Source organism: Mesocricetus auratus, unplaced genomic scaffold (assembly GCF_017639785.1).
Source record: "Mesocricetus auratus isolate SY011 unplaced genomic scaffold, BCM_Maur_2.0 Super-Scaffold_100011, whole genome shotgun sequence".
Taxonomy (NCBI): domain Eukaryota; kingdom Metazoa; phylum Chordata; class Mammalia; order Rodentia; family Cricetidae; genus Mesocricetus; species Mesocricetus auratus.
In genome coordinates, this window is record NW_024429195.1 from 27661774 (window position 1) to 27688344 (window position 26571).

The 26571-nt window shown below is 36.7% G+C and overlaps 1 protein-coding gene across 6 annotated transcripts in view; it reads right to left on the minus strand.

The window, feature by feature from the left end:
- Positions 1-2174: 2174 nt before the first annotated feature.
- Positions 2175-26571, minus strand: part of Atp11b (ATPase phospholipid transporting 11B (putative)) — an 88306-nt gene continuing 63909 nt past the window's right edge. Inside the window, exons 23-31 of one of the 6 annotated variants that reach the window (XR_005880395.1) lie at positions 26261-26320; positions 23956-24083; positions 22958-23096; positions 21176-21241; positions 20613-20716; positions 19061-19226; positions 17164-17249; positions 14623-14803; positions 8870-9001 (exon numbers count right to left, since the gene is read on the minus strand). Coding sequence is in view for 4 of the 6 variants with exons in the window: in XM_005069705.4 (XP_005069762.1) it covers positions 3106-3187; positions 8871-9001; positions 19061-19226; positions 20613-20716; positions 21176-21241; positions 22958-23096; positions 23956-24083; positions 26261-26320 (876 nt within the window). In the remaining 2 variants the exon portion in view is untranslated. Of the gene's footprint in view, positions 3188-8868; positions 9002-14622; positions 14804-17163; positions 17250-19060; positions 19227-20612; positions 20717-21175; positions 21242-22957; positions 23097-23955; positions 24084-26260; positions 26321-26571 lie in introns of those variants that run through there. The other 5 variants (XM_013113089.3, XM_021226912.2, XM_005069705.4 and 2 more) reach the window with 5 other exon arrangements.

The window sequence follows — 26571 nt, forward strand, 5'->3', positions numbered from 1 at the left end:
GAGTTTCAGACCCAAAGAAAATGCACAGGTAACAAAACCATAAATTCTGCACCTCTCCTTATCTCACAGCAAACACAGACAGTAGCAGTTTTTCACTGGCTAACAGCTGACTCTGTCCTGTGTGAGCCTGTACTGTTAAAGCTGAGCGGGTGCTGATGGGCAACTGTGCCAGCTAATTTGGTGCTTGCCATTATCTTCAGGTCTACAGCCTTGAGATGAAGAAAACAAATTTGAGACACTGATAAACTAACAGTAACATTTGGCATTGTACTCTCCTTTGACTGATAAAAGAAGTTGGTTATTAGTGTTGAACTATCCAAAGACTTGGACAGAAATACACAAGGGGGGGGTCTTCTGGCTTATTGTAGTAAGTCTTATATGAACATTAGCACCAGAATACTACAAAAATAAAAGCAAAACACCTGCACTGCATTATTATTCTTACATAAATGCAAGAAAATCACGCTCTTCAAAGTAGAAACTACTTTTCCCTTAAAAAGTTGTTCTGAGCTACAAGGCAGAATAAATATACTAGCGGATATCTTATTTGTTTACTGTGCTGCTGGGGATGGAATCCAGGACTTTGAACATGTGATCCAAACATTCACTGAACTGTGCCCCAGCCCTATTCACTGTTCTGTGGGATATATGTTGCAGGTGTGGGTTTATGCTGGCATTTGACCATTTCCTTAGCATACACAAAGTCATGAATTTGATCCTTAGCACCAAAAAAAAAAAAAAAAAAAAGATGGCTCAGTAGTTAAGAGCACTGACTTCTCTCCTAGAGGACCTGGGTTCAAGTATCAGCACCTACATGGCAGCTCACAACTGTCTGTAACTTCAGTTCCAGGAAATCCAATACCCTCACAGACATACAGGCAAAATACCAGTGCACACAAAATTTAAGAAAAAAATTGTTAAAAAAATAATACAAGGAAGGGCTGGAGAGATGGCTCAGTGGTTAAGAGTACTTGACTGCTTTTCCAGAGGTACTGAGTTCAATTCCCAGCAACCCACATGGTGGCTCACAACCATCTGTAATGGGGTCAGATTCCTTCTTTTGGTGTGCATGAAGCCCTCAAATACATAAAACAGATAAAAATTAATAAAATAATACAAGGAAGTCTTCTTAACAATAAAAATGGTGAATTGTCAAAATTACTAAGCCATTTGTAGGCCAGCTGAACTCTAGTCTTCTCTTGGTGATTTTGTAGTCCTTTTTCAATCAATGCCAGGCCAGCTGAACTTTGTAGTCTTTTGTCAACAATCAAAACCTAAGACAGCTATATCATGGCTATTCATTGCCACATTGTTGCATGTATACTCTATAAGACATTCTAAGGGATAAAGCATTTATTTTCTTTCTATCAACTATTCTACTGAATGTGTATGAAATATTTCATCTCTAGAAAATGAGTAAGAGTAATATCCCTTTTAAGGTACGTCCAGAATAATAGGCCATCTTAAATATAATTCTGTAATGTCTAAGTTAAGGAAGGGCTGTTTATAGAAATCAATACTCAGATAACATGGATACTATCCCTGCACTAGTGAAACAGATAAGCAAACAGATTCTTCATCTTTACTCTGCGATTCTTGCCTTACCAGCACAGCCAGAAGACCCACTCATGTGAGGAGGAACAAGTGGAGAGCTGCAGAACAAATCTGCAAGCAATTCCATCTTCCCAAGAGAAACTGATGAAGTGTCACTGCACTGTTTTCTATGACTTCATGTGTGTACAGAACCACATGGTTAGTGTAGGTGGAATTCATCAGTCACAAATCTTAAGACACTAGTTCTACATGAAGAAAAAAATAAGTCTCAGTGACAGATCATCTGCAAACTAAAATTTGAGATTCAAGGAATTAAGAATAATATGTATCTGACTAATCATCCATAGCATATTAATTTATTGCTGACGAAAAAAATTAGCATTTTGACTTTGTTTCATTTTCATTAAACAACCATACCCGACAATATACCTTACAATGAAACTGTAATAATTCACTTTATTGGGGCAGTTTGCTTTAAATATAATAACATAAAAATAACAACATTCTTAACAAAAATTATTTATTCTATAGGCTGGTTTACAGAAAGTCAAGTGGGCCATAGAAAGATTTTATGGCATATATTTTGATTTATATAATTAAATGTATTTGCAATATTTAAATACTGTTCAAACTTGTTTTTTTATTGATACAATTGAACTTTACAACATTGTCATAAAATTATGAACAGAGTCTTTGGAGAGGGCATGGATAACAAGGGGAGGGGGTAGTTTAAATATATTAGCCAGGTTGAGGCATGCAAAAAATAAGACAGGTTCAGTAAATTAATGTGATAATGGTATCTAATTTACCCACTACAGATTTTACATACTTGGCCACAAAATACTAGCAAACACCAATTTGAAATCTAGTGAATGGTTCTAACTCTGAAGTAAACAAACTATCTTTGCACTTGTGGGATTAGCTTCACTGGCTGTACTACAGCATCGTTAAAGAACTCTGGTGTCATACAAGCCTACTATCCACACTGAAGAAGAAAATGGTTAGAAACGTGCTCTCTTCATTTGCTCTGTTACTTAAAAAGCACTAATGAATTAACACAGGTCACTGAAGGACCAAAATTCCTTAATATTCACATTAACTTTCCCCATGAAAAGCTTCAAATATAATCTAATAAAAAAAATAGAGTTCTCAAGGCAAATCTTTAGCATAATTTACAGAAGCATATTTAAATAGAAGAGTCCCGAACCACACTAGTCCTAAAAATACATATACCTAGAAATTACCCCTTTCTTCTATCTTTATATTAAAGTATAGTGGCCCCAGCAAAGGCCGTGATGCCACCAGGAGTCCCATGAGCAGAAGGGACAAACCAGACAAAGAGATTGCAAGTATCTCTTTATTCCAACTTTTAGTATGCTCACATTCAAATTAAAAAGAATGGAGAGGGTTCATGTAACTGTCTGTTTCTTGTGGAACTCCAAGACGGTCTCAACTCTTCAGACAATAACTTCAGAGCCACTGTGGCCTTTTATAGGATGATGACCCCAAATCTGAGGAAGGTGAACTTCTCCCCAGAGTCCTACTGTCCCTTTAACAAGTAGATGAGTCCATTGGGGAGAGAGTCAAGATGCTCCTGTCATTGGTATAGAAAGGATCTGAAGCACTCCACAACCTTAAAGTAACAATAAGAGAAAAGTTTGTCTCACCATAATCTCTGGTTAGTTGAAAACCAACCAACCAACCAACCAACCAACCAACCAACCAACCAACCAACCAAAAAGTATAAACCAGAACCTAAAATGTACAACCAAAATGCAATTTAAATTTTAAAATAATCACTGATTCATTCCTAAATGCTAAAGAGTTCTTCAAATTAGCATTGAACCCTACTCTAGATTATACAAACCCTTGAGAAAAATTATGCTATATTGCTAGTTAGTTATCATACAGAAATTAGCCCAAATCTACACACTGATTTTCAGTATCAGTTTGTGCAGATAGTAACCATAAGGTGCTTCTGAAATCTCAGTAACTTGGTAAGAAGTAAGTACACAATTAAGAATTATACACATCCAGTTGCTAGATAGATAGATTCTGGGGAGTGTGGATAAAGAGTCTTCAGTGCAAACACAGAACTTAAGTTTGGAACCCCAGCACCTACATAAAAAGCTGAGCATGGCTGTGATGCTGGCACTGGGCAGAAATAAGCAGGTCACTGCTGAGAAATCCTACAAAATTGGTGAAATCTGGGTTCGGTGAGAGACCTGTCTCAATAAACATGGTTGAGAACAACTGAGGAAGGCACTGATACCTGCCTCTGGTTTCCACATGCATGCCTGCACACACACACACACTCACACACACACACAATGTACACATACACCACACACACATACACACACACTGTACATATACACCACACACACAGACACATACACAATGCACACAGACACCACACACACAGACACACACACTGCACACATACACCACACACACACATGCACACACACACTGTACATATACACCACACACACAGACACACACACAATGCACACAGACACCACACACACAGATGCACACAGACACCACACACACAGACACACACAATGCACATATACACCACACACACACACATGCACACACACACACACACTGTACATATACACCACACACACACAATGCACACAGACACCACACACACAGATACACACAATGCACATATACACCACACACACAGATACACACAATGCACATATACACCACACACACACATGCACACACACACACTGTACATATACACCACACACACAGACACACACACAATGCACACAGACACCACACACACAGACACACACACAATGCACACAGACACCACACACACAGACACACACAATGCACATATACACCACACACACACACACATGCACACACACACACTGTACATATACACCACACACACAGACACACACACAATGCACACAGACACCACACACACAGACACACACAATGCACATATACACCACACACACACACACATACACGCACACACACACACAATGTACATATACACCACACACACAGACACACACAATGTACACATACACCATACACACACACACACAATGTACACACACACCACACACACACAAATGGCAAAAAGTAAAAAAAAAACAAAACCAGCAACAATAAAAACTCATACCTTCAGTTTTACTGAACATCAAATCAGCTTGGATTTTGACATTACAGAAAAAAGTTCTTACCAAAAGTCTTGGAATTAAAAATTCATATTATTGGTCACTTTTGGATATAAATTCTACTCTAAGAATTTCATCTAAATTAGCATTAGTGTCACATAAATGTTTAGCATCAGAAAGGTATCAAAGACACTTGCAGATTCTTTACTAGTCTGAAAAGGCAACTACTGGCTGACTGACAAAGCCTTAAGCTAAGTAATTCAATATATAACAGTTCACTTGTAGCTGTCTCTTTGAATTAGCTGGATTTAACTTAAGATGAAGCAACAACTCCACAAGCAATCTGCCATGTTTAAAACACATGCCCTTAGTCTAAGGACAGGATCAAAATGACCACGTAATTTTATAAAAACTGAAAGTGTGTAACTTTAAATATATAGCACGCAGCTCCTACCACAGTCTCCATCCCTGTCCCCCAGACAGGGAGGGTTACAGCTAGATGCCCTGACTCCTTTATATACAGAATCCTGTTTCCCAGTGACTCTCTGTATGTAACTTAAGCTTAAGTCAGTGACCCCGCAAACACAGACAAGAAGGAAGCATCAATGCTAACAGTAATCTCCTCTTCGTGGTTTTCAGAGAAACCTAAGCCCCTCCACCTTGATTTAAGGAAAGTCTTGTTTACAACTCTCAAGCACTGAGAACTGCATCTGGCAGGTATTAGGCAGCCAACAATTATAAAGTAAACGAATAAAAGTGAGAATATTTCTTGCTGAGTATGAGGGAAACAGTATTGTTTTCATTGTAACTCCGTACACTCCAATGTCCAATTATAATCTGCAAGAATCCCACATTAGTTTTTCCTCTTTCCAGACACTGCTTATAGAGAAAAAAATTATCAGGTAATATATCTTTTGTTTTTCATCTTTTTAAAGTACACATGCACTCACTTTGACAGAATATTAAACACCTGAAACACCTATGGACTAACAATTTCTTCTTTCCCCTCACTCTCCTCTCCCAGGGCCTCCCAAATGCTAGGCAAGTGCTTTGAAATTACTACACCCCTATCCCTCTATTACATTTGATTTTTGAGACAAGATCTGTCTAAGTTATCTAGGCAGGCCTTGAACTTAAATCCTTCTGCCCAGGCCTCCCAAGTGCTAGGATTATCAGTGTATACTATATACTGCCATGATGATTAGTATCAATGATCAACTTGATGATCTAGAATTATCAAGGAGATGGCCTATGGGCACGTCTGTAGGATTATCCTGATTACATTAATTGATGGAAGACCCAAATTTTGTGTGGAAGCATAGCTTTCAGCAGGGGATTCTGGATTGTGTAAAATGGAAAACAAATGAGCTAAGCACTAGCATGCATTAGTCTCTCTACAGACTAGGGGTACAGTGTGATTGGTTGCTTTAAGCTGCTTTTCCCTTGATGCCCCTTAACACAGTCCCTGGACTATGCCCTTAACCAAAGACGCAGAATACACACTTTCTTCCTAAAGCTGCTTTTGTCACAGAGGCTATCATATCAACAAGATATGAAACCAAGATAATCACAATACTAGTCCCCTACCCGTGTGTGTGTGTGTGTGTGTGTGTGTGTGTGTCTCATGAAATGGTTTAAGATCTTTCTGTCCCAAACTCCCAAGTACTTGTGATGACAAGTAGGAAACTCATTTATACCTGCAAGTGAAGTACACATGGAATGTCAGTCATTGCTTAAGTATAGCTCTTGGTATAGAATGTGGCATGTCCTATTTAGCACCATGATGTTCCCTTGGAAACTGAGCTTGCCATAGGATATGTTCCCTTAACAACATCAGTTAAAAAATATACAAAGTTTTTGTGTCTGGATGGCAGAACTCAGCAGGCAGGCCATGGACCATATGGAAATTGTTTTACCCCTAGAGATGATCAACATTGGTAACTGTAAAGCAGCCCTGAGCTGCCTCATTTTACACTGGAGGGTTCAGCCTTGCTTCAAAACTGGACATGAAGCACAAATGAAGAATGAAGGCTGTTTCATATCTAAACAGAAATGCTAAAATTGTTTCATACGAATAGGGAGAAACTATGACTGTTAGGAATTTGACACAATGCTGATAGGCTTCAGCAACTGTCATCCAGCTCTTTGAGAAACACCAACCAACTCTGTACTACAGGATCATCTGCACAAACTTTTTGGATTGCTTCGCTACAAAGAGGAGAAAATGACAACAGTAGCCAATGGTATAATCCAAGATGCTGATGGCACTGTGCCTGGAAAACAAAGAACTACTAAAGTGAACATTTTATTAGAAAAACCAACTTAGCAAAAGAATGTGGAATAATTCTGTTTTTTTTCTTTTCTTTTTTTTTTTTTATGAGACAGGGTTTCTCTGTATTGTTTTGGAGGCTATCGGCCTTGAACTCACAGAGATCCACCTGCCTCTGCCTCTGTGGAATAATTCTGAGTGAACAGAAATACACCACCTTAAGGAAGACATGCTGAAATAAATCCAATAACTCCCAGGCAGACAGATTTCCAGTGGGGACAGTTAGAAAAATAGTGGTACAAAGAATGGGGACACAGAATGTACACAGGTGAGAGGAAGAAAACAAGAGCATACAGAAAACAGGGGGAAGACTCATTTAAAATTAATTCTAGTCTTTTTAATCACTAGCAAGTATGTGTACCATCATTAACGATAATTTTTTATTAAAGTAAAAACTACACAGAAGTTCTGTTACACTATCTTAATCTAAACCCCACTTGGTTCCAAGCAAGAAGGAATGCCAATAGATAAAATAGCAGTAAAAGACCCTTCTGAAATATGTTTTGGTAAAACTATTACCTAGTAATATTATAGAACTATCTTACAATTTTTAAATGTCTGTATGTAAGATACCAATACTCTGATACATTTACCTGCTCATAGCAGTCCGTTTATGTTGGATGAAAGCACTACTACATTACAGAAACATTTTTGGATCCTATGTTCTAGTCAAGTCAAGATTAGTGATGGTGAATCCATAGGCAGTGCACCAGAGTCACAGAACAGCCAAAGGTGAAGTAAGTTGAGAACATGTTCACATGAGACTATTTCATGTTATATGAATGATATCATCCCTATTAGTTTTCAAGATATAAACCTAAGTGATTTTACCAAAAGGCAAGAACAATGCCTCCTCACTCACTTCATTTATCCCTTAGGGTATGCTCAGGCTCTCCTAGGTCATTGATTTACTATTCCAAGCACATACTGGGGAGAATGGGAATTAGCATCTGTCTGCATCAATCACAACCTTTATCAATACCCAGTGTGTTGCTGCTTTGACTTGGGGAAGCAGTGTGAGACCAAACAAAGAGATTTCACTCTCTAGTACCTAATAATCCTCTACATCTTGGGTAAACACACAACGAAACAAAGAAGAACTTAAATGTAATTTACCCCAAAATAGAAATAGCCCAATATGATTCATAAAAAAGCTGTGATAAATAAAATTAAGAAATAGACTTGAGAATAGATAAAAAACCCTCCAGATTCTTCTGATCCATAATTTATCAAAGAAAATATCAGAAGCACTGTAAAAACATGTACTAACAAAACTTCTAATTGGACAATAAATGCCAAATAAAAGAAACTTACAAATCCAAACTCATTTTAAAACTTCACTACAAACATCTTAGGGAAGGAACATGGAACAGAGCAGCCTTTCCTGAGTAACCTGAAATCAAAGGTGAATAAGGAAAGCAAAGATGTTGGACACTGAGTGTGCAAGTTATTTTTGTAATGACAAAAAGCAGTAGAAAAAACAACAAAAACTGAACACGTAGCGGAGGACAAAACAGGAACATCCATAAAATAATAGTGAATAAAGTAGAGCATCAGGGAAAAGTGCCATACACACACTCCTATTCACTTTAGTCTTAGGAAGACTAAAACCAGCATTCTGTCCACTGGATGAAAAGTCTCCTCAAGGATGCCTTCTCTCGTTTTGAGTCAAAGGATCATACCAGAAAGCCACAAAGAGTGTTAAATCAACAGCAAGTTCCCTGTTTCACTGGGTAAAACCAGTGGACTCATCGGTATCTGCAGTGCAGATTCTTTCTGTCCCTTTACAGGGCACTCATTTGCAGCAAAAGCTACCTAGTGAAATGTCACACCTGCTGATATGGTTGGGACCACACCTTCCTATGACTCGCTCCAGCATTCTTCCAACAGATGTGCATGGGGTCTCTCCTGGGAAACAGCACATGGAGTCCAAGCACTTGACACTTGAATGTGCTTCAGTAAGCTGCAGAAGAATGAAAAGTTAGTTACTCATAGATTCAGACTGCATAAAACCATTAAGATATCAAAACAAGCATTTGATACAAACATACATGTTTCACTACAATATGGAATGTACAGAGCTCTTTGGAATTCTATCATATATTTAAAAATTTAAAGCCTTGTGTTCTAATTAGAAACCTAGTTAAATAATGGCATAGAGATGAATGGATAGGTATTTAAGTCTGCTTTATTATTTTGCCACTTAATAATTTGCTATGGTGAAGTTGACTCATGTCAACTACAACTTTAATTCATCTTGAAGTTTTGCTTAGGTGAAATGTTCCTGCAATTATGATTAAATAACAAATGTCTAGCAAATGAGAACAGTGGAGTATAAACTATCTTGCAGACTGAAAAATAACAACCTGGAAGGATGTACGTTGTAAGAATAAGATCAGGAACATGGATCTAAATTTGTCAAGCAAGTTAGTAGTACCATTAAGATTTAAAGTTGAATTTATCAAATTTCTAAGATTTATATTGATTCAGACATAAATAGGTTCAGCAAGATAATTCAATCCCATATTACTAACAACTTTAATTATTAAAATGATGTAAAATGGTCTGACCATATGGCCGAATGAATCCCAACCCTGGTTGTGCTAGTCAAGAGTATTTTTGTTTTGTTTATTGTCTGAGAGAGGATCTTGCTAGGTAGTCCTGGTTGGCTTGGAACTCAGTGAGTAGACCAGGCTAGCCTTGAAATCACAAAATCCATCTACCTCTATCTTCTGAGTGTAAGTAAAAAAAAATAGTTGAATTTATTTTCCTTTATGTACATAATTTCCTGCATGAGGAAGAAGAATGAAATAAATTAGGTAAAGTTCACATCTACAAGGTTGGGAATCACCATGTGCCACGTGAGGCATGGTAACAGAAGACACTGTGGAAACTCACAATGGACAGAGACACACATGTGAAATGTAAATAACCCGATATTCTGAAAGCAAGCAAATGGTGGAGTCCTACAATATCCGTGTATGGAGCCCCTGCTCATTCCAAGCAGTGGGCACAGAACAGGGTTTCTTGTTTGGCAAGTGTCTGTCTGGTCACACCCAACCCTGGGCTCTGCTAAGCACTGAGAAAGCAAACCCCACATATTCCTTAATTAATACATTGTGGGTTAGGACTTACTTCAGTGCTTTAGTTGTGTTTGTGAGATGTTTATATAAACATTCATTCTAAAAAGGAGAGGGGTTTCTATGGTCAAATAGATAGCTTGGGAAATGCTAACCCAACAAAGCTTCAAACTGACGTTAGAGTATCAGGAATGTGCTTAAGCCCCAACTGGTGGAGCCTGAACCCACCATTCTATAATCTATTTAATTTTTAATACAATTTATTTTGATCATGTTCTTTCTCCTCCCCCAACTCCTCATAGATCTTCCCTATCTCCCTACCCACCCAACTTCATGTTATCACTCATTCTCTCTCTTTCTCTCTCAAGAAAAAAACGACAAAAAAAAAAAATCTCACAAACAAAAACCCAGTAGGACAAAAAAAAAAAAAACCAAAACAACACAAAAAATGCAGACGCACACGCATGCACGCACACACGCGCGCGCACACACACACACACACACACCATGGAATCAGTTTTGTGTTGATCAACTATTTAAGAAACTGATCCCTTACCCCACCTAATGGTCTAAGAACTAGGAACCATTTACTACTACAGAAGTAATCAACTGTACAACAAAGGAATCTGGGTAATGCTGGCTTAGGCAATAGGTTCTCATCAGTTCCCAGTTAGGCTTTGCTGACTCCTGTGTTCCCCTATCTGCTCAATACCAGCCAATGATGGGGGTGTTGTTCATACCTGTGGGCCTGGGTAAATGCTATTATCTCAGTACAACCGGAAGGAATTTCTCTGGAGTCTGTCTATGGCTTTGGAGCATCCCTCCAATGGTAGGAGTCCTAAAAGACATCTGAGAAAAGGCACTGTGGCCATTCTCAGATGAAACAACCCTGCACTCACCTATCGAGGTGAGGATAAGGAAAAGGTAAAAGGTCAGAGTAGCAATGTGGGCCACAGGGAGATTGGTGGCTCAATGCTAACTTCCAAAGACTGTCACTGGGTATGAAGGAAGTGTTTCTGGTTTGGGAGAGACAGAGTTCAGAAAAACTTCAGAATAATTTGACAAACTAATCCTGTAACTGTTAAATCTAACAACTATTTAAAAATCAGGAATTATTTTCCATATATAGTTATATATTTTAATAACTCATTTTTATCACAAACATGAGAGTATTGGTACTTGAAGGCCAGGATATTAAAAAGAGGAACATAAAGCCTTATCTTTCACATCTTTATTTAGGAACTAACTAAGCCATCCCAAGAACTAGAGAGGAAGAAGGGTCTTGTCTGGAACTTCAAGTTTAACGTTCTATACTTTGCTCACAGTTGCTATTCAGTCAACTGACAAGGATTCCCTGAAAGTCACACCCACAGGTGATCTGCATGTTAGTGTCCATCTATGTGCAGAATAATGTTTGAGTCTATATCTGGTTTCAGGTCGCTAGCGGTCTTACATCACATAAACCTATGGCCAAATGTTAAATCCTAGACACCCAATAGAGTAAGCATTTCAAAACTATTATCTATAATGTCTTCTTTCAGATCATCTAATCAATGAAATAAAAGTACCCCCCCCCAAAGAAACAGGACAAATAGTTATAAGGAAAATTCAGGTGCATTGTAAATGCTGAATACTGCACAGCTATCTACAGAAACCCTTCTGATTGCCAGCAAACCACCACTTTCCTAGAGGTGCATCACCTTCCCTAATACTCAGAAGTAACAGCTCAGGCAGAGAACCTAGAGCCACAGCAGTCAGTGTAATGGGGTGGGATGCAGCTTCAGTTCATTCAGAGGATTAGAGGGGGGATTATATTTTTTAGGATTTATGACACTACAAAATTAATGGTGTGAGATCTCATCTGGTTGTATCAGGAATTAACTTTGAATATAGCAGACATTTTGATAATTACTATTAATGATCACTACTGCACCTAATTCCAGGTTCTTAGGCAACATCTCTCGAACTTCACCCCATGGATACTCAACATGGCTATGGCTGGCTAGTGAAAAATATCCATTTTTATAGATTTTGACTTCTGATATAAATGCTGACTTACTGGGCTTGTTTCCACATCAATGGAGGAATGCTGAGTTGCTGTTAGTTACCAAACAGTTTACTTAAATCTTGTATTAGAAAACTGTTTAACATTTTAAATGTTTTCACTACAATGTCATCAACTAAAGACTTTCTTAACTTTAAATGAGAATTGTCAAATTCTTAAATATTAGGGCTTCTGCTCATACGCTCTCTGTCTCTGTCCTCAATATGAGTACCTTGTCTAGACTTAAGGTTTGCTTTTAGAGAAATGTTTTCTTTTTGATGTGAAATCAAAGATCACAAATTATTGCTGAATTTCAAATTTTGTTAAGAATCACAAATTCTGTAGAATAAGCAAGAGCTGTATCTCCTCACACAGCAGTTAGGGATGGTTCAGGATGGGTGGCCATCTTATTCCAAAACTCCTGTTTCCAGCTTTATCAATCATCCTTCTGTTCTCTTCCCCTCTAACTGAAACAAACAATTCTAAAATGATAAAACTTTGAAAGACATTTACAAACATGAATGAAATATCTCCATGTTGGTTTGGAAGCTTTCTATATATGCTGTTTCATTTCAACACAAAAATAAGCACATAGTGAAAAACTGCATTGGCTGGAGCTGGGGAGAGAGCACAGCAGGCAAAGCGCTTGCTGGTGGGCATGAAACTGCACTGGAGCCCCAGAACCCATAGCAAAGTCCCCAATGTGGCACCTGTCTGTAACTCCAGTAGTGGGAGGTGCAGAAGGGCTCCTTTTCCTACAGTAACCTGGCTGGCTAAACCAGTTAGAACAGGGAGTGCCAGATTAAATAGAGAGGGAGACCCTGCTAGATAAAGTGGACAGGGACTGAGGAAGACCCCAGGATTGGCCTGTGGCCTCCACAAACAAACATCCTAGCCACCCCATTCACAAGTACACAAACTCCACATACACACACATATACAAAAAAATAAATGAAAAATTGTATTATATAACATTTCAATAACTGACTTATTCCTAGTTTCAAAGGAGACTGGAGAGCCCTTTTATATAAATGATATATTTATTCAACTTTAACGATATATTCTGGGACTTTCTAGTTTGGGTAAGGAAGAGCATCAGTATTTGTTAAACATTAAAATCCCCAATATATTGGAAAGGGTAAGTTCATATCCTAGGTCAAAAGGAGGAACCTGACTTGTAAATTTCAGGGTCCCATGCATCCCAGGCTGACCTTGAGCTTGTGATATAGTCAAGAATGACCTTGAACCCCTTCCTGATCTTTCTGACCCCATATTCTGAGTGTTAAGATTGAAGATGTCACTAGTTTATGCAGTGGTGGGACTGAACTCAAGGCTTTGTGCAGGCTAGGCAAGCACTCTACCAACTGAGCTACATCAGCCACCGAACCACAATCTTTTGAAACATATCAAATAAAAATGAAAATTCAGAACTTATTTTCTGAATTACTACTGCTACTACTAATAATAATTGAGAATCAATTAACTGCCCTCATTGAGGGCAATCCACTAAAAGAATCTAACTTATATGTCTCACAGAATAAGTCACAGTTTTCAAATTATTGTAAATGTTTCATGATCTGACTTATAGTAAAACTGAAAGAATTATTCTCTAAGTGGCTTTGTCTTCAAGTTTCTCTATTTGCTTATTCTAGATGAGACTACAGTATCTTCTTAAACAGAAATCACAATAAAATAACATGGAAAAATAGAAGTACTGGCAGTAGGACTTATCAGTACTACGAACCAAAATGATGCTTACACCTCAATTATATCTAGAAGTGGCTTGGATTTATTCTTCCAAAGAGGATTAAACTATTCCCATAACAATATTTTTTAGATTTACTTATTTCATGTGAGTGTTTTGCCTGCATCTATGTATGTGTACCATATACACATCTGGGGATGCTTGTGAGTCACCAAATCCAGGTCCTCTGCAAGAACAGCAAGTGTTCTTAACCACTGATCCATCTGCAGCCCCAAAATTAATATTTCTATAGAGATACAACTATTAAAATGTATGAAAAAGACAAGTCTGCTAAAAGCCACTCAATGTAAAACTAGTCTAAGCACACTTGCTCATTTGATTATCCAACTCCAAAGATAGAACTTCAGTAATTCAGTGTCTACATTAAGATATATACAACTATTCACGATTACAACTTCAAAGTGGATAATGATTTCAAAATGATAAGGCATGACATACTTTCAAAAGAAGTGGAAAGGAATAACTTCTTGAATGTAAGAAAACAGGCTGTGAAAACACCTTACAATGATAGAATCGGAAGTGAAGCATGATTTACCACTGTAAGTCCAAAGAAACATGAATAAGAAATTCAGGGATAAACATAAAAACATTAAGGGATATAAACAAGGAAAAGAACTAAGCCAAACAACATATGAGGAACAGTGAAGAATCAGTACAGTGAAATGGAAACGTGAGGCTGATTCTCAATGGCATACCCCAAGCATGAGAATGCAGTGTAGGAGTCCCCAAGAAGGCCCAGCAAAGTACTACCTAGTGCACGCAACAACTGTCCTGCTGGCTGCAAGCCTCAGCTAGCAGGTGCCTACTGTCCTCCCCTCTGTGCTGGCTTTCAGCAAATTCATATGCTGAGCCGACTGAACCCTTATCTTCTTCCATCTAGAAGGACAGAAAAGCAGTGAGTCTTATATTCCGAACAATACTCTTACAGTACATAGTTTAAAATCAAAGCAGTAGGTTGGGTTTACAATCTGTGAGGCACAGACCGAAGTTCACATAACAGCACAGGTACTGTCACAGGACAGAGAGCCAAGGAACTTCTTGAAGACAGCAAAGCATATCACACGAAGAGCCAGGAGTGCAAAGCTCTTAGAAGCACACAGCCTAGTAAAAACAAATGTCCTTTAGTCAAACACTACTTCTTCCGTAAAATTCAGTGCCACCAAGACTTGGCATCTGTCTTCTCACCCACTCTCTTTCCTCAGGACACTGCTCTACTTGTAACTCAACTGGAGAGCAGAAGGGCCACATGGCTCATAAATAGCACATGTGGAAAGAGGCATGATTTACTTGTTAATAAAATTAAGTTGAAATATTTCTTTAGGGAATGTCAGCTTTATTATTTTTTTAAATGTGTATGAGTGTTTTTACCTGTGTGTATGTATGAGCCTGATGCCTGTGGAGACCAGAAGGGGGTGTTGGATCCCCTGGAACTAGAGTTATAAACAGTTGTGAGACACCATTTGGGTGCTGGGAACTGAAATCAAGTCCTCTGAAAAAACAGCCACTGCTCTTAACCACTGAGCCATCTCTGCAGCCCAGGGAAGGTCAACTTATTTCTGTCTGGTTTTGGCTAAGAATGCTATCCTTTTGTTTTTCTTTGTTGCTGATTTTAAGAGTATTAAAACATCTATGTGTTATGTAGCAAACTCAGACTTCTAGGAAGGTGGGTATGGTGGGATGTGTATGGTACAACACACTAGAAGGACTAGAGTGTGGTAGCAGCACTCAGGCCAGCTGTGAGGACAGCAGTAGTCCTTCCTCTACAACAAGTAATCAAAGACTCTGCTTTCATGGTAATCTTTCAGAAGGTTCACTAATTTATTACAATATTCTAATACCTGGGATCTCTTTCTAACTTTCTTTCTTCATTCTTTTATGTCTAGTATTCTTTTAAAAATGTACTTGTTTTAAGCTAAAATATGTAAACATTATGATTAATCACAATACAAGTCATCTTCCCTTACCAAGAGTTGTCCAGTGTTCTTTCATATAATAAACTCTCCTATTGGCAGATCGTCAAACAGAAGATAGCTGATAATAGGAAACCAGCTATTGATGAAGTGGGACATATGTATTTGCCTCAACCAAAAGTAAAAATAGAACCTTCACATTTTGGATCTTGTAAATATGCAAAATGGTTTACCAACTCATTTGCTATACATAATTATTGTAGTTATCATTCAAAGTAAAACATCTGAAAAAAATTAAAGCCAATAATAAAAACACAAAAGGTTAGTAAAACTTTAGAATACCATTTAAATTATAAACTCATACTATATCACCTGAAGGTTAAATGATGTTATGTCAAAGCTATTCATTTGATCAAGTGAATAAACACAAATTAGAAATTTTGAGAATAAAAATAATTTAAAATATACATAATTGCCAGGATGGTGGCATATGCCTTATAATCCCAGCATTCACAAAGCATACACAGGTAGATTTCTGTGAGTTTGAGGCCAGCCTGGTCTACATACTGAGTTCCAGTATAGCCAGAGACCCTGTTTCAAAGCAAATAAAAACCCCAAATAAATAAATAAATAATATTATTAAAAGTTCTAGGATTTCAGTTTTCATTTCTTTCTATCAAAAGAGTTCTTGAGACTAGTGGTTATTTTTTGTAAACTTCCAAATTGGTATGGCTGTGGAGATAAGAGTTAAATATAAGACATATAATACATATTATTATGGATGCACTAAAGAACAGCAAAGATATGGGATAACTTATCCAGCCACTGTAGTATACAAAGACACACAGGCACATGTATTTAGATATGGGATACTTATCCAGCCACTATAGTATACAAAGACACACAGGCACATGTATTTATATCATGATTAAGGCAAGACAAAAAATATGGGCATCTCTCACTTCCAAGTAATTATAACTTAAGTTTAAGCTTTGTGATGACTTTTTAATTACCCAACATGCAGGAGCATTCTTACATATGACTATGACAAGCAGAAGCATTAGAATTATGCTAGAAAAGATAGGTATAAAGATATGAAACCAGGTACAGTTCTCTGTCCTCATGTTCAATTTCCATCTGAATTTTCAAAGAAGAGTGGATATCATTTTTATATGTTAATATATGTATTAATTAAGGTCAAATTAGAGACAGAGCTGTGCTAATAAAAATGCTCGACTCTTTATTGATGCATCTGCCCATCTTTTGAATATTACTTAATTGACCTTTGGCATGCATAAGGGTTACAAGGTTCTACTCCTACTCTACCTAAGTTTGCTCAGCTGATTCCTTGCCCTCGACAAAGGCTGCAGTGCGATGAACTCGTCACTTAAAGCAACTGTGTTGGAGTACATCTACAGGTGGACAGAAAAGGAATGGGACACACACAAGTCAGTGAGATGCATTCATCATCTGGGAGACAGACACAGGACACGCTTTGTAAATACCGAACACCTGTTCCCACAAGAGCAGGAAATATGCATGGCACACACACAACTGACATTTGTAAGATGCAGGTCTTAAAAACCAATCTTATTCTGAAGAGAAACACTCAAAGTGAATGCTGGCAGCCCTCCCTTTGATGTGACTTTTCTTGTAATCTTTGATAAATAATGAGGCATTCTGACAGTAGAAACAGAAATGATTACTGCTTACAGCAAAGGAATAATATCACATTTGTGATATAAATAAGATATACTATCTCAGTATAAAATGAGAAGAAAATCACTAAATGACAGCAACAGGCTACAAGACCCTTGAATGGAAGTAAAACTTTCCTTCCTTTCCCAAATGGGAACAGCCAGAATATCTCATTAATCACTGGATACTAATTTACATAGGAAAAAGGGAGAATTATTCTGACTTCACATATGATAAAATGTAAATTCCCTTTTTAATAAATTTTAACTTACATTAAAACAAATATATGGAGTATTTTTTAACATAAGTAACATCATACCTTTTGGATCAATAAGCAATCCCTATGAAAATGCACTGGAAGCTTTAAAACCATAGCGCAATTAGAGACAAATGGAAATAAACGTTAATATGTTGTTACTCTAATTTTGGGGGGAAATATAATATAGACCACAGGGTGAGAAAAACTATCCTTCACAAAGTCTAGACAAGTGAAGCTGGATCCATAGTTAAGCACACATACTTCTCGTTCTGAGAAAGAGTTCCGTTCCAGCACCCACTGTGGGTAGTTCCCAAACACCATTTATTCCATCTCCAGGGATCCAATGCCCTCTTCTGGCCTCCCATCACACCTGAACTCGGGTGCACATACCCCATGTCCCCAGACATATACATACAATTGAAAATTAGGAACAAAATTTTTTATTTGAAAAGCCTAAACAAATATAATAAACGTTTCGAAAGTAATACTTTGACTATAAATATTTATGTCTGAAGACCAAAAATAAATCTTTCCAATAAAGATTGAAATAATATATTGTAGAATGGAATTCTGTCCCTGCTAATGCACCTATACACACAATGAGACACAAAAATCATGTGACTTTTTTATGACCATTTAGAAGTTATGACAGAGTAATATTCTCATCCTCACCATTTTATATTGCATCAAATACACATTCACTAGAATTATATTGCCAAACTAAGCAAATGATAAATAAATGCTGATGTGACCAATGGAACCATTTCTTTAGCATTCACTATGCTTAAACATTCTTTCATTTAATCCTCACTGCAAAGGGCATGGAAGATATTTCTATCATAATTTCATCAATGAGGAAATCAAGGCTTGAAGCCTTAGTGATACCATGTGGCATAGCTGGTAGCTAAAGTAGAGTCAGTCCCCAAATGTCTTATCCCTAAGCATTAGCATAGTGTTAATGTCTGCTGTAGCTTAACAACATGGATATGTACCTTAGTCATAGCTAGCTGATGCAATACTGTGGCATTTGAAGCAAATTTAGTATCAGCTGGATAAAACTTCTAGTTTGATATTTAAATTTTAAATTGTAATTACTAGCAGCCATAAAAATTAATAGAAAAAGAAAAGTTAGAAGTATCACACTTAAAATACTGAAAAACTATTTGATATAGGAGTAAGTATTTTCCAAGAAAATAAATTTGTAATTGTAGTTACTCATCACTAACTGTTTTAACTAAGGAGTTACTGAGTATGAAAAGTGCCTACCTGTGCCTTTTCTGTACTTGTTGGATGAAGCTGCCGATCAAACACTTTCTTCACAACATCAAGAACCAGACAAGTAACAACCATTAGGAATATGGCAAACCACACTGGCCCACTTGACAGGAGCTGAATAAATACAAAGTACATATTCTGGGATCCCAAGAATGGCCTGCAAAGAAAGACAGCAGATTCATTAAAACGAACACTGGCTGCACACAGTATCACATGCCAGTAATCTCAATACCTGGAAGGCTAGGCAGAACCTTGGGTTTGAGGCCTACATAGGGAGACGTTGCTTTAGAAACAAACAATTGAAATAAAAATTTAAAGAGTTAAACCAAGACATCAACAAAACTCAAATAACTGAAAATAACAATTTTAAGAGTGCCTGAAATTTTTTCTAAATTGAAACTGGAAGAACTTAAATAAACTCATGAAATAGAATGTGTTAAAATGTAAAATCCAGTTTAATTATCTTTAACAATTATACCTTTCTATTAATAGGGGAATGGCAAGCTATTAATTAGATAACCATAGTTTCCTGGCAAGTTATAAAAAGAATAATGAAAAACAGACTAATGTAGGCTATAGAAGTAAGAGACCAAGAAACAGTGTGTAAAGAAATACTTTCTATTAATTACAAAGAAAAAAACTGGGCTGATGAGATGGCTTAGTCAGATAAAGCACTTGCTGCCTAACCCTGACAACTTGAGTTCTCTCCCTGGAACCCAGTAAAGGTAAAATGTGACAGCTGTTGCTGCAAAGCTGTCCTCTGACATCCACATGGGTATTATTACAATAATAGTGACAATGACAACAACAACTTCTCGATTATTCAAGTCTCAGACTGAAAGCTAGGTTTTTCTTTATAAACACACTCAAAGATGCTAGATCATGGTATTATGAAGGTATTCTTTTTGTTTTTTGTATATATCAACTTCAAGAGACTATGGGCAATATAGAAACAAATAGGGAAAGGTTCACCGACAAACAGTATTCTTAAGGGTATCTTTTTGGATTCCTTTTATGGAAGATAATTATCAGTCAATTCAAGTTCTTTGTGCTTACCTTTACAAAGTTTTGCCTGGTAAGTGAACCTAAGGTACAACAGACACATGCAATATGTATGCTCTCCAAAGGAAAGGTATCAGTCAACCATCACTTACCATATTATTAATCTTTCAAAAAGCCTACTAATGATCTACATTTAATGAAGATGAAGCATACTATTAACCTTTGAGAGAGATGTTACCAATAAGAGCTAATGGGTTTCTATGACTTGTTACATACATGAGAAAATAAAAGTAATATGGTTAGTATAAGAACACTTCTTATGAAGTCAGACACATGGTTTACAGCCTAGTTTTCATCTTTGTGACCAAGAGGCTCAGTGTTCATGTAGAAAAACGAGCCTTTGAAGATAAATTCAAAGGAATGAACTTACTAGTACAGTGTCTAAAAACTATTAGGAGCAGAATTTGGTCATCAAGGAATCCATCACAATAAATGTTCACTGTAATTCAATCAACATAATTAAGACAATGCAATCACTCACCAGAGAATCCCGCCATAAAACAAAGAAAATATAAAATAAAATATAATAGATCCCCAGGTAACAAGATGGTTGATCCAAGTCCAGAAATGAGTTTCCAAAGCCATCTAAAAGAAAAAAATGTGTCTTAGCACTATTAAATAGTTTACTTTAACTTCTAGATAAAACTTAAGAATTACACATATCAATTGTAGATATCTACAAGTTCCTGTCCCCTTACAAGATACAATATTAAAAAAAGAATCTAAATAGGAAATAGCGTAATATGTTTCTTCAGAAGGAAAGCAGTATTTGAATATCATGTGATGACATTACCTCAACTCTAAGGCACAAAATAAACTAGTTTAGATGATACACAGTGAAGCAAAATTTCAGTGATTTGCAACCAAAACCATATGAAGCTTTAGAATAGGAAGGAGAATTTACAGTGAAATCTAAATGATTAAAATTTAGTGAAACCATGTACTGGTTGAAAACAAAAAGGGAAACTATATATGACAGCTAAAAGATGAAGTAAATAAGATATAGAGACAAAGTGTGTACAGGTTTCTAATATGGTAGCATACCTTTACCGTGACTGTAATAACCATGACTGTGAAGACCAAAGTACCAAATGTCCAGTTTCCAAACATCTAAACACAAGAAACAGACTTATAGGTTATATATATATACTAATGTAATATATGTCATATTAATTACACTGTAAGGTGTAAGTAATTTTACTCTTTACAAAAATTATCTGAATTATTTAAGACAGATATACACATGAATGCTGATAATATTAATAAAGTTACAAGTATGAGAACAAAAATTACAAAGCTGTATTATGGTAACTATTCTGGATAACGGGCCTTTGGAAAATACCAGAAACCCAAAGATGGTTCAGAATTCAGAACTGTATACAACACACTGTGTTTACTTAGGATGATACAGTTGTGATTGCTTTATTCCTGTCCCCCTGCAAAAATGATAAAACCTTGCTTGACCACAGTTATTTTCTGAAACATTTCCAACTAGAAGTTATAGTAGAACATTTGCTACCATGTATCTGGATAGAAAATCTTAGTAAGCAAAAAGAGAAAAAAATTTAAACTTAAAGCCACTATCTGAAGAAAAAAGAAGTGAACTGTTCTTCCAATGATTCCACATAAAAAAATGGAATGTGGCTGCAAGTAATGTCAGTCGTAAGTATTTTTTGGTCTTTACAGTCCAAACTTAGAAAATCCATCACACATACACAGAATTCCCAAAGAATATCATCATCTTATTTCTATATTCAGACCATAAGTATGCAGCTTATATAAATTTAGTTTACAAAGTAGCCATAATCTTGACATTCATTTAGACTTTTATGTAAAAGGCTGATTTGTTTAATGTATACATTTTTAACAGTGATTATAAGACAAATTATTTAAGTTCCCTGACACTCACATCATTTGTAAAATGGACATTTACATCATATACAAAATGACAGTAAGTCTTACAGATGTTAGTAAAATGCAAAGTATGAAAAAAGAGTAGGTTTTTGGTATATAAAAAGTGAATGGCAGCCAGGTGTTGGTGGTGCACGCCTTTAATATCAGCACTCGGGAGGCAGAGGCAGGCAGATCTCTGTGAGTTGAGACCAGTCTGGTCTATAGAACAAGTTCCAGGACAGGCTCCAAAACTACATAGAAAAACCCTGCCTCAAACAAAACAAAACAAAACAAAACAAAACAAAACAAAAAAAACCAACCAACCAAACAAACAAAGAAAAACAAAAAACCCCAAACAAACAAATAAACAAAACAAAACCAAAAAGAGTGAATGGTAAATACATGTAATTATTAACAAAGGAAGAACAATATTAACATTCCTTTATTAGAGGGCACCTTGTAGTCTACCAAGAAGATACAAAATGTAAAAATCATACTTAGTCAATGCTTATTTCTCAATCTTTTAAATATGCAGACTCAGAAATTCCAAAAGTCAGTGGGTATCAACTGAAATCCTGGAGTGCCAGTCTCTTCAGGGATATGGGGGCAAGTACTCTACATGGCAACTTAGACCTTTGTTTTGTAAAACTACATGTCCTAATCCTGAGGATCTAGTTTTACTTAAGATATGCTACGTTATATTTCCCTAGAAAGAAGGGAGGCAGCATTTTGTTCGTCCAAGTCACATTTGGTAACTTCTTTTTGAGGGTGATTAGTTAGTTCATAAAGACCAGCTCTCTCCACGCTGATATCTTCTTCAGCTACAGGTGAGAAAGAGGGCATTTGGACATTATGCTAAGGAGAAGTGATTTAAGCTTACATTTTTTTTCAGCAGTGCTAACATTTTAAAAGCATTCTTCATTTATTTTTTACCTGGCCATTTCCAAGCAGAGATGTATCTTTCCCCACAAGAAAATAGGATCCAAAAAAGAAAATGAAGGCATGGCTGAATCCCAGGGTGGTCCAGTACAGAAATGCTTTAATGCTCAAGAGACGGTTTTTACTAATGTCCCTACAACCGTGTTTATAAAGAAAAAGGAATAGATGAGGTTCATTTTTTAATCTTCTGGGCAATTAGTTTAAACTGCTAGAATTTTATGATGGCTAAAAACATCAGAAGAAAGAATAAACCTAAATTTGCAAACAAGCATTTCTAATAATAGCATGTATCTTTATAATAGCTCAGTGTTCATATAATAGATTCCAGTATCTTTTCATTTGATAATAAAACACAATACAGGCATAGTACTTCAGTGTAATTGTAAAATATTGATTATCTGCATTATATCCTCTTCTTATTCAGTCACTCTGCCATGATAATCTCTTTAGTGAGATATAAGCTGGAGACAGCACCAAGGCTTCTCATTATCTTCATTTTAGAAAGTAACCGTTAATGAGAACAACAGACTGTCCTAGGTATCCTGGTACACTAGAGCATGCCACTCCACACCATAATGGGCTATGTCTGTAACTGGCACCTCCACAGCTTCCACAACAGTTTATAAGGATCATCAGTTGGGCCTGACAGGCTCGACATCTCTAGGACTACTTGGTTTAGGGGGAATTCTGGAAAAAGCAGGAACTATTCTACTTCACTTGCACTTAACTTTGATTAACACTAATAAATTAACGTAGAACATAAACAATTTTTAGGAACTCTAGGTACTATTAACAAATGAGTAACTTTGCTTATGTTCATGAGATAGAATACTATGTACACAGTAAAAGGATGGAAATGTTTACTCCTCAACACAAGAAATTTATGGGAAATCTCTCTTTAATATTGAAAAACTTTAAACCATGAAACAATAATGCTTTAGTATTTATACCAAGATACTACCTATACACATCCAATATTGGAAAATACATACCGATAGAGGGTAGGCTTGCTCTGTAATACATGAGGGTCTATATGTTGTTCCAAAAGACTATATATGAGAACAGGTAGGGAAGTAAAACAGATATTGTATAAAGTCAGGTACACGCTGTCATACAGTGTCTAAAAAGAAATAAATTGGAGGAATTTTCAGATTCTAAATGAAATATTTTGACTGCACATATAACAATGGAGAAATATTAAAAATAAGTACCTTATCTTTTCAATTTATACTAAAATTCATTTTAAAGTGTTTTAATTAATAAATGTGATTTGTTTTAGTATAGAACTTATACTGTTTCTAGATCTATATTGTCTGTGGGACTGAAATACTTTTCTGTTAGGCTTATTTGTTTTCTCATAATGTAGCAAATTGAATCTCCATCTCATGACACTCCAGTTTGGTCAGTCTGATGCAGTTTTACAGTCCTCCTATATGCATTCTAGGATCCTGATGGGCTGTACATCATTTTCTTGTCCTTTCATTTTCCCACCTACCTTCTTCTGTACTGCCTGTAATACTGAGCCCTCTTTTTTCCCATGGGAGCTATTTTTTTAAAAAAGTGGATTAAGTCCCTGATGATATCACTTCCTCTCAAGTGTTCTAGTTGCTACTGCTGGTACCAATGCTTTAGCTCTTTGCCTGTGGTCTATACTCAGCTCCTAAGGTCATTGTGCCAACTGGTTTTTGTCAACATAACACAAACCAGACATATCTTGGAAAAGGGAATCTTAATTGAAAAATGCCTCCAAAATAATGACCTGTAGGCAGTACTGCCTTGATTAACGATTGATGGGGGAGGGCTCAGGCTACTGTGGGTGGTGCCATCCCTGGACAGGTGGTCCTGGGTTGTCTTAGAAAGCAGACTGAGCAACCATGAGTGGACAAGCCAATAAGCAGTGTTCCTCCAAGTTCTGTTTCACTTATTGCCACAGGTTCCCACCTTGAGTTCCTGCCCTGACTTCTCTCACAGATGGAGTATGGCCTAAGAGCTATAAAATGAAATGAACACTTTTCTTCCCAAGTTGCTTTTGGTCATGATGTCTTATCACAATAATAAACACCTTAATGAAGACACTTATTAAATACTATCTCTTTGAAAACTCAGTCAAATATATCAGGTTCCTGTTGTCATATGGTCTTAATGTATTTAATTCTGGGAAGCTATTACTAGTAATCAATGTCTATGAAGCCATTTAAACAAAGCTCTGTATTGTAAATAGTCTCGAGAAGGAAGCAACTATGAAAAGGAACTCACAAACTTAACTCATAATTGAAGACCAGAAAAAAATGTAGCAATCATTTTAAGATACATAGTGAACTATGTGAAAGGATAATTATGTAAAGTCAGGTTTTTCTCCTTTTTTAAATTTAAATTAGAAACAAGTTTGCTTCACATGTCAATCACAGCTCCTTCTTCCTCCCTTCCTCCCCTGTCCCCTCCCACCAAGCCTCACCCTCCCAATCCCCACTCAGTTCCCCAGGGAGGGTGAGGCCCTCCATGGGGGATCTCCAGGGTCTGTCATTTTGTTCAGGGCAGGGCCTAGACCCTCCAGCAAGAGTCCAGGCTGGGAGAGCATCCCTCATTGTGGGATAGGCACCCAAAGTCCATTTGTATGCCTGTGATAAATACCGATATTTGGGATAAATACCCAAGGACCCATAGATTGCTTAGGCCTCCTCACTGATACCTGTGATCCCTGAACCAAATCACTAAGGCTCTCACCAAAAATTTAAAATTTCAGGATCAGGAATAAAAATAATGAAGTGAACCTTTATTAATTCCTTGGTCTGACTTGCTGTGGATTCTACGGAAATACCACAAATAGGTAAAAGCAGTTATCAAGGTCAGGAAGGTGAGTTGGTTATTAAGAGTACTTGATGGAGTTAACACTTAGCAACACATAAACTGGATGTGGTGCTGGGTGGTGGTAGCAACTCTCACTTGTTATCCTACCACTTTGGAAGTAGAGGCAAGCGTGCCACCAGCTCAAAATCATCCCTGACTACATAGTAAGAGGCCAGCTGAAGCATATACAACCTTGCATAAATAAGCAAACAAATACACAAATAAATGAGAATTAATGTCAGTTTGAAAAATAAGAGTTCACAATTAACATATATTTTGGTAGTTAACAGTAAAAAAAAAAGCCAGAGTAAATATTATGAATGTTAGGTGGATTAAGTTATACTTAGTTACTTACATAATAACAACAAAATGAAGTCTGTTTAAATATTTGTCAACATTTGAACACATCACTTTTCTAAAAAGACAAACACAAATTTCTATTTTACTTACTTGTTGAGAAAACAAACAGTAGAACTGATATAAAAACTGGGGTGTGATAAAGCACACATTCTGAAAAACAAGGCAAAATGGGAAGTAATTCAAATATTTACAATTAAAGTGAAAGAAGTCTTAAAATGGTTACTAAAGTATATAGAAATAGAACCTCAGTTGATAATGTAAGATACATTTTCTCTAAAGACACACTCATGGAAAATTAGAGCATACAACTCTCATTTTACTAAATCATGTCTAGAAACTGCTTAAGGAGTTATATGGGTATTATAATGAATATTCTTAGTTTCCAGCAGTTCCAAGCAGTA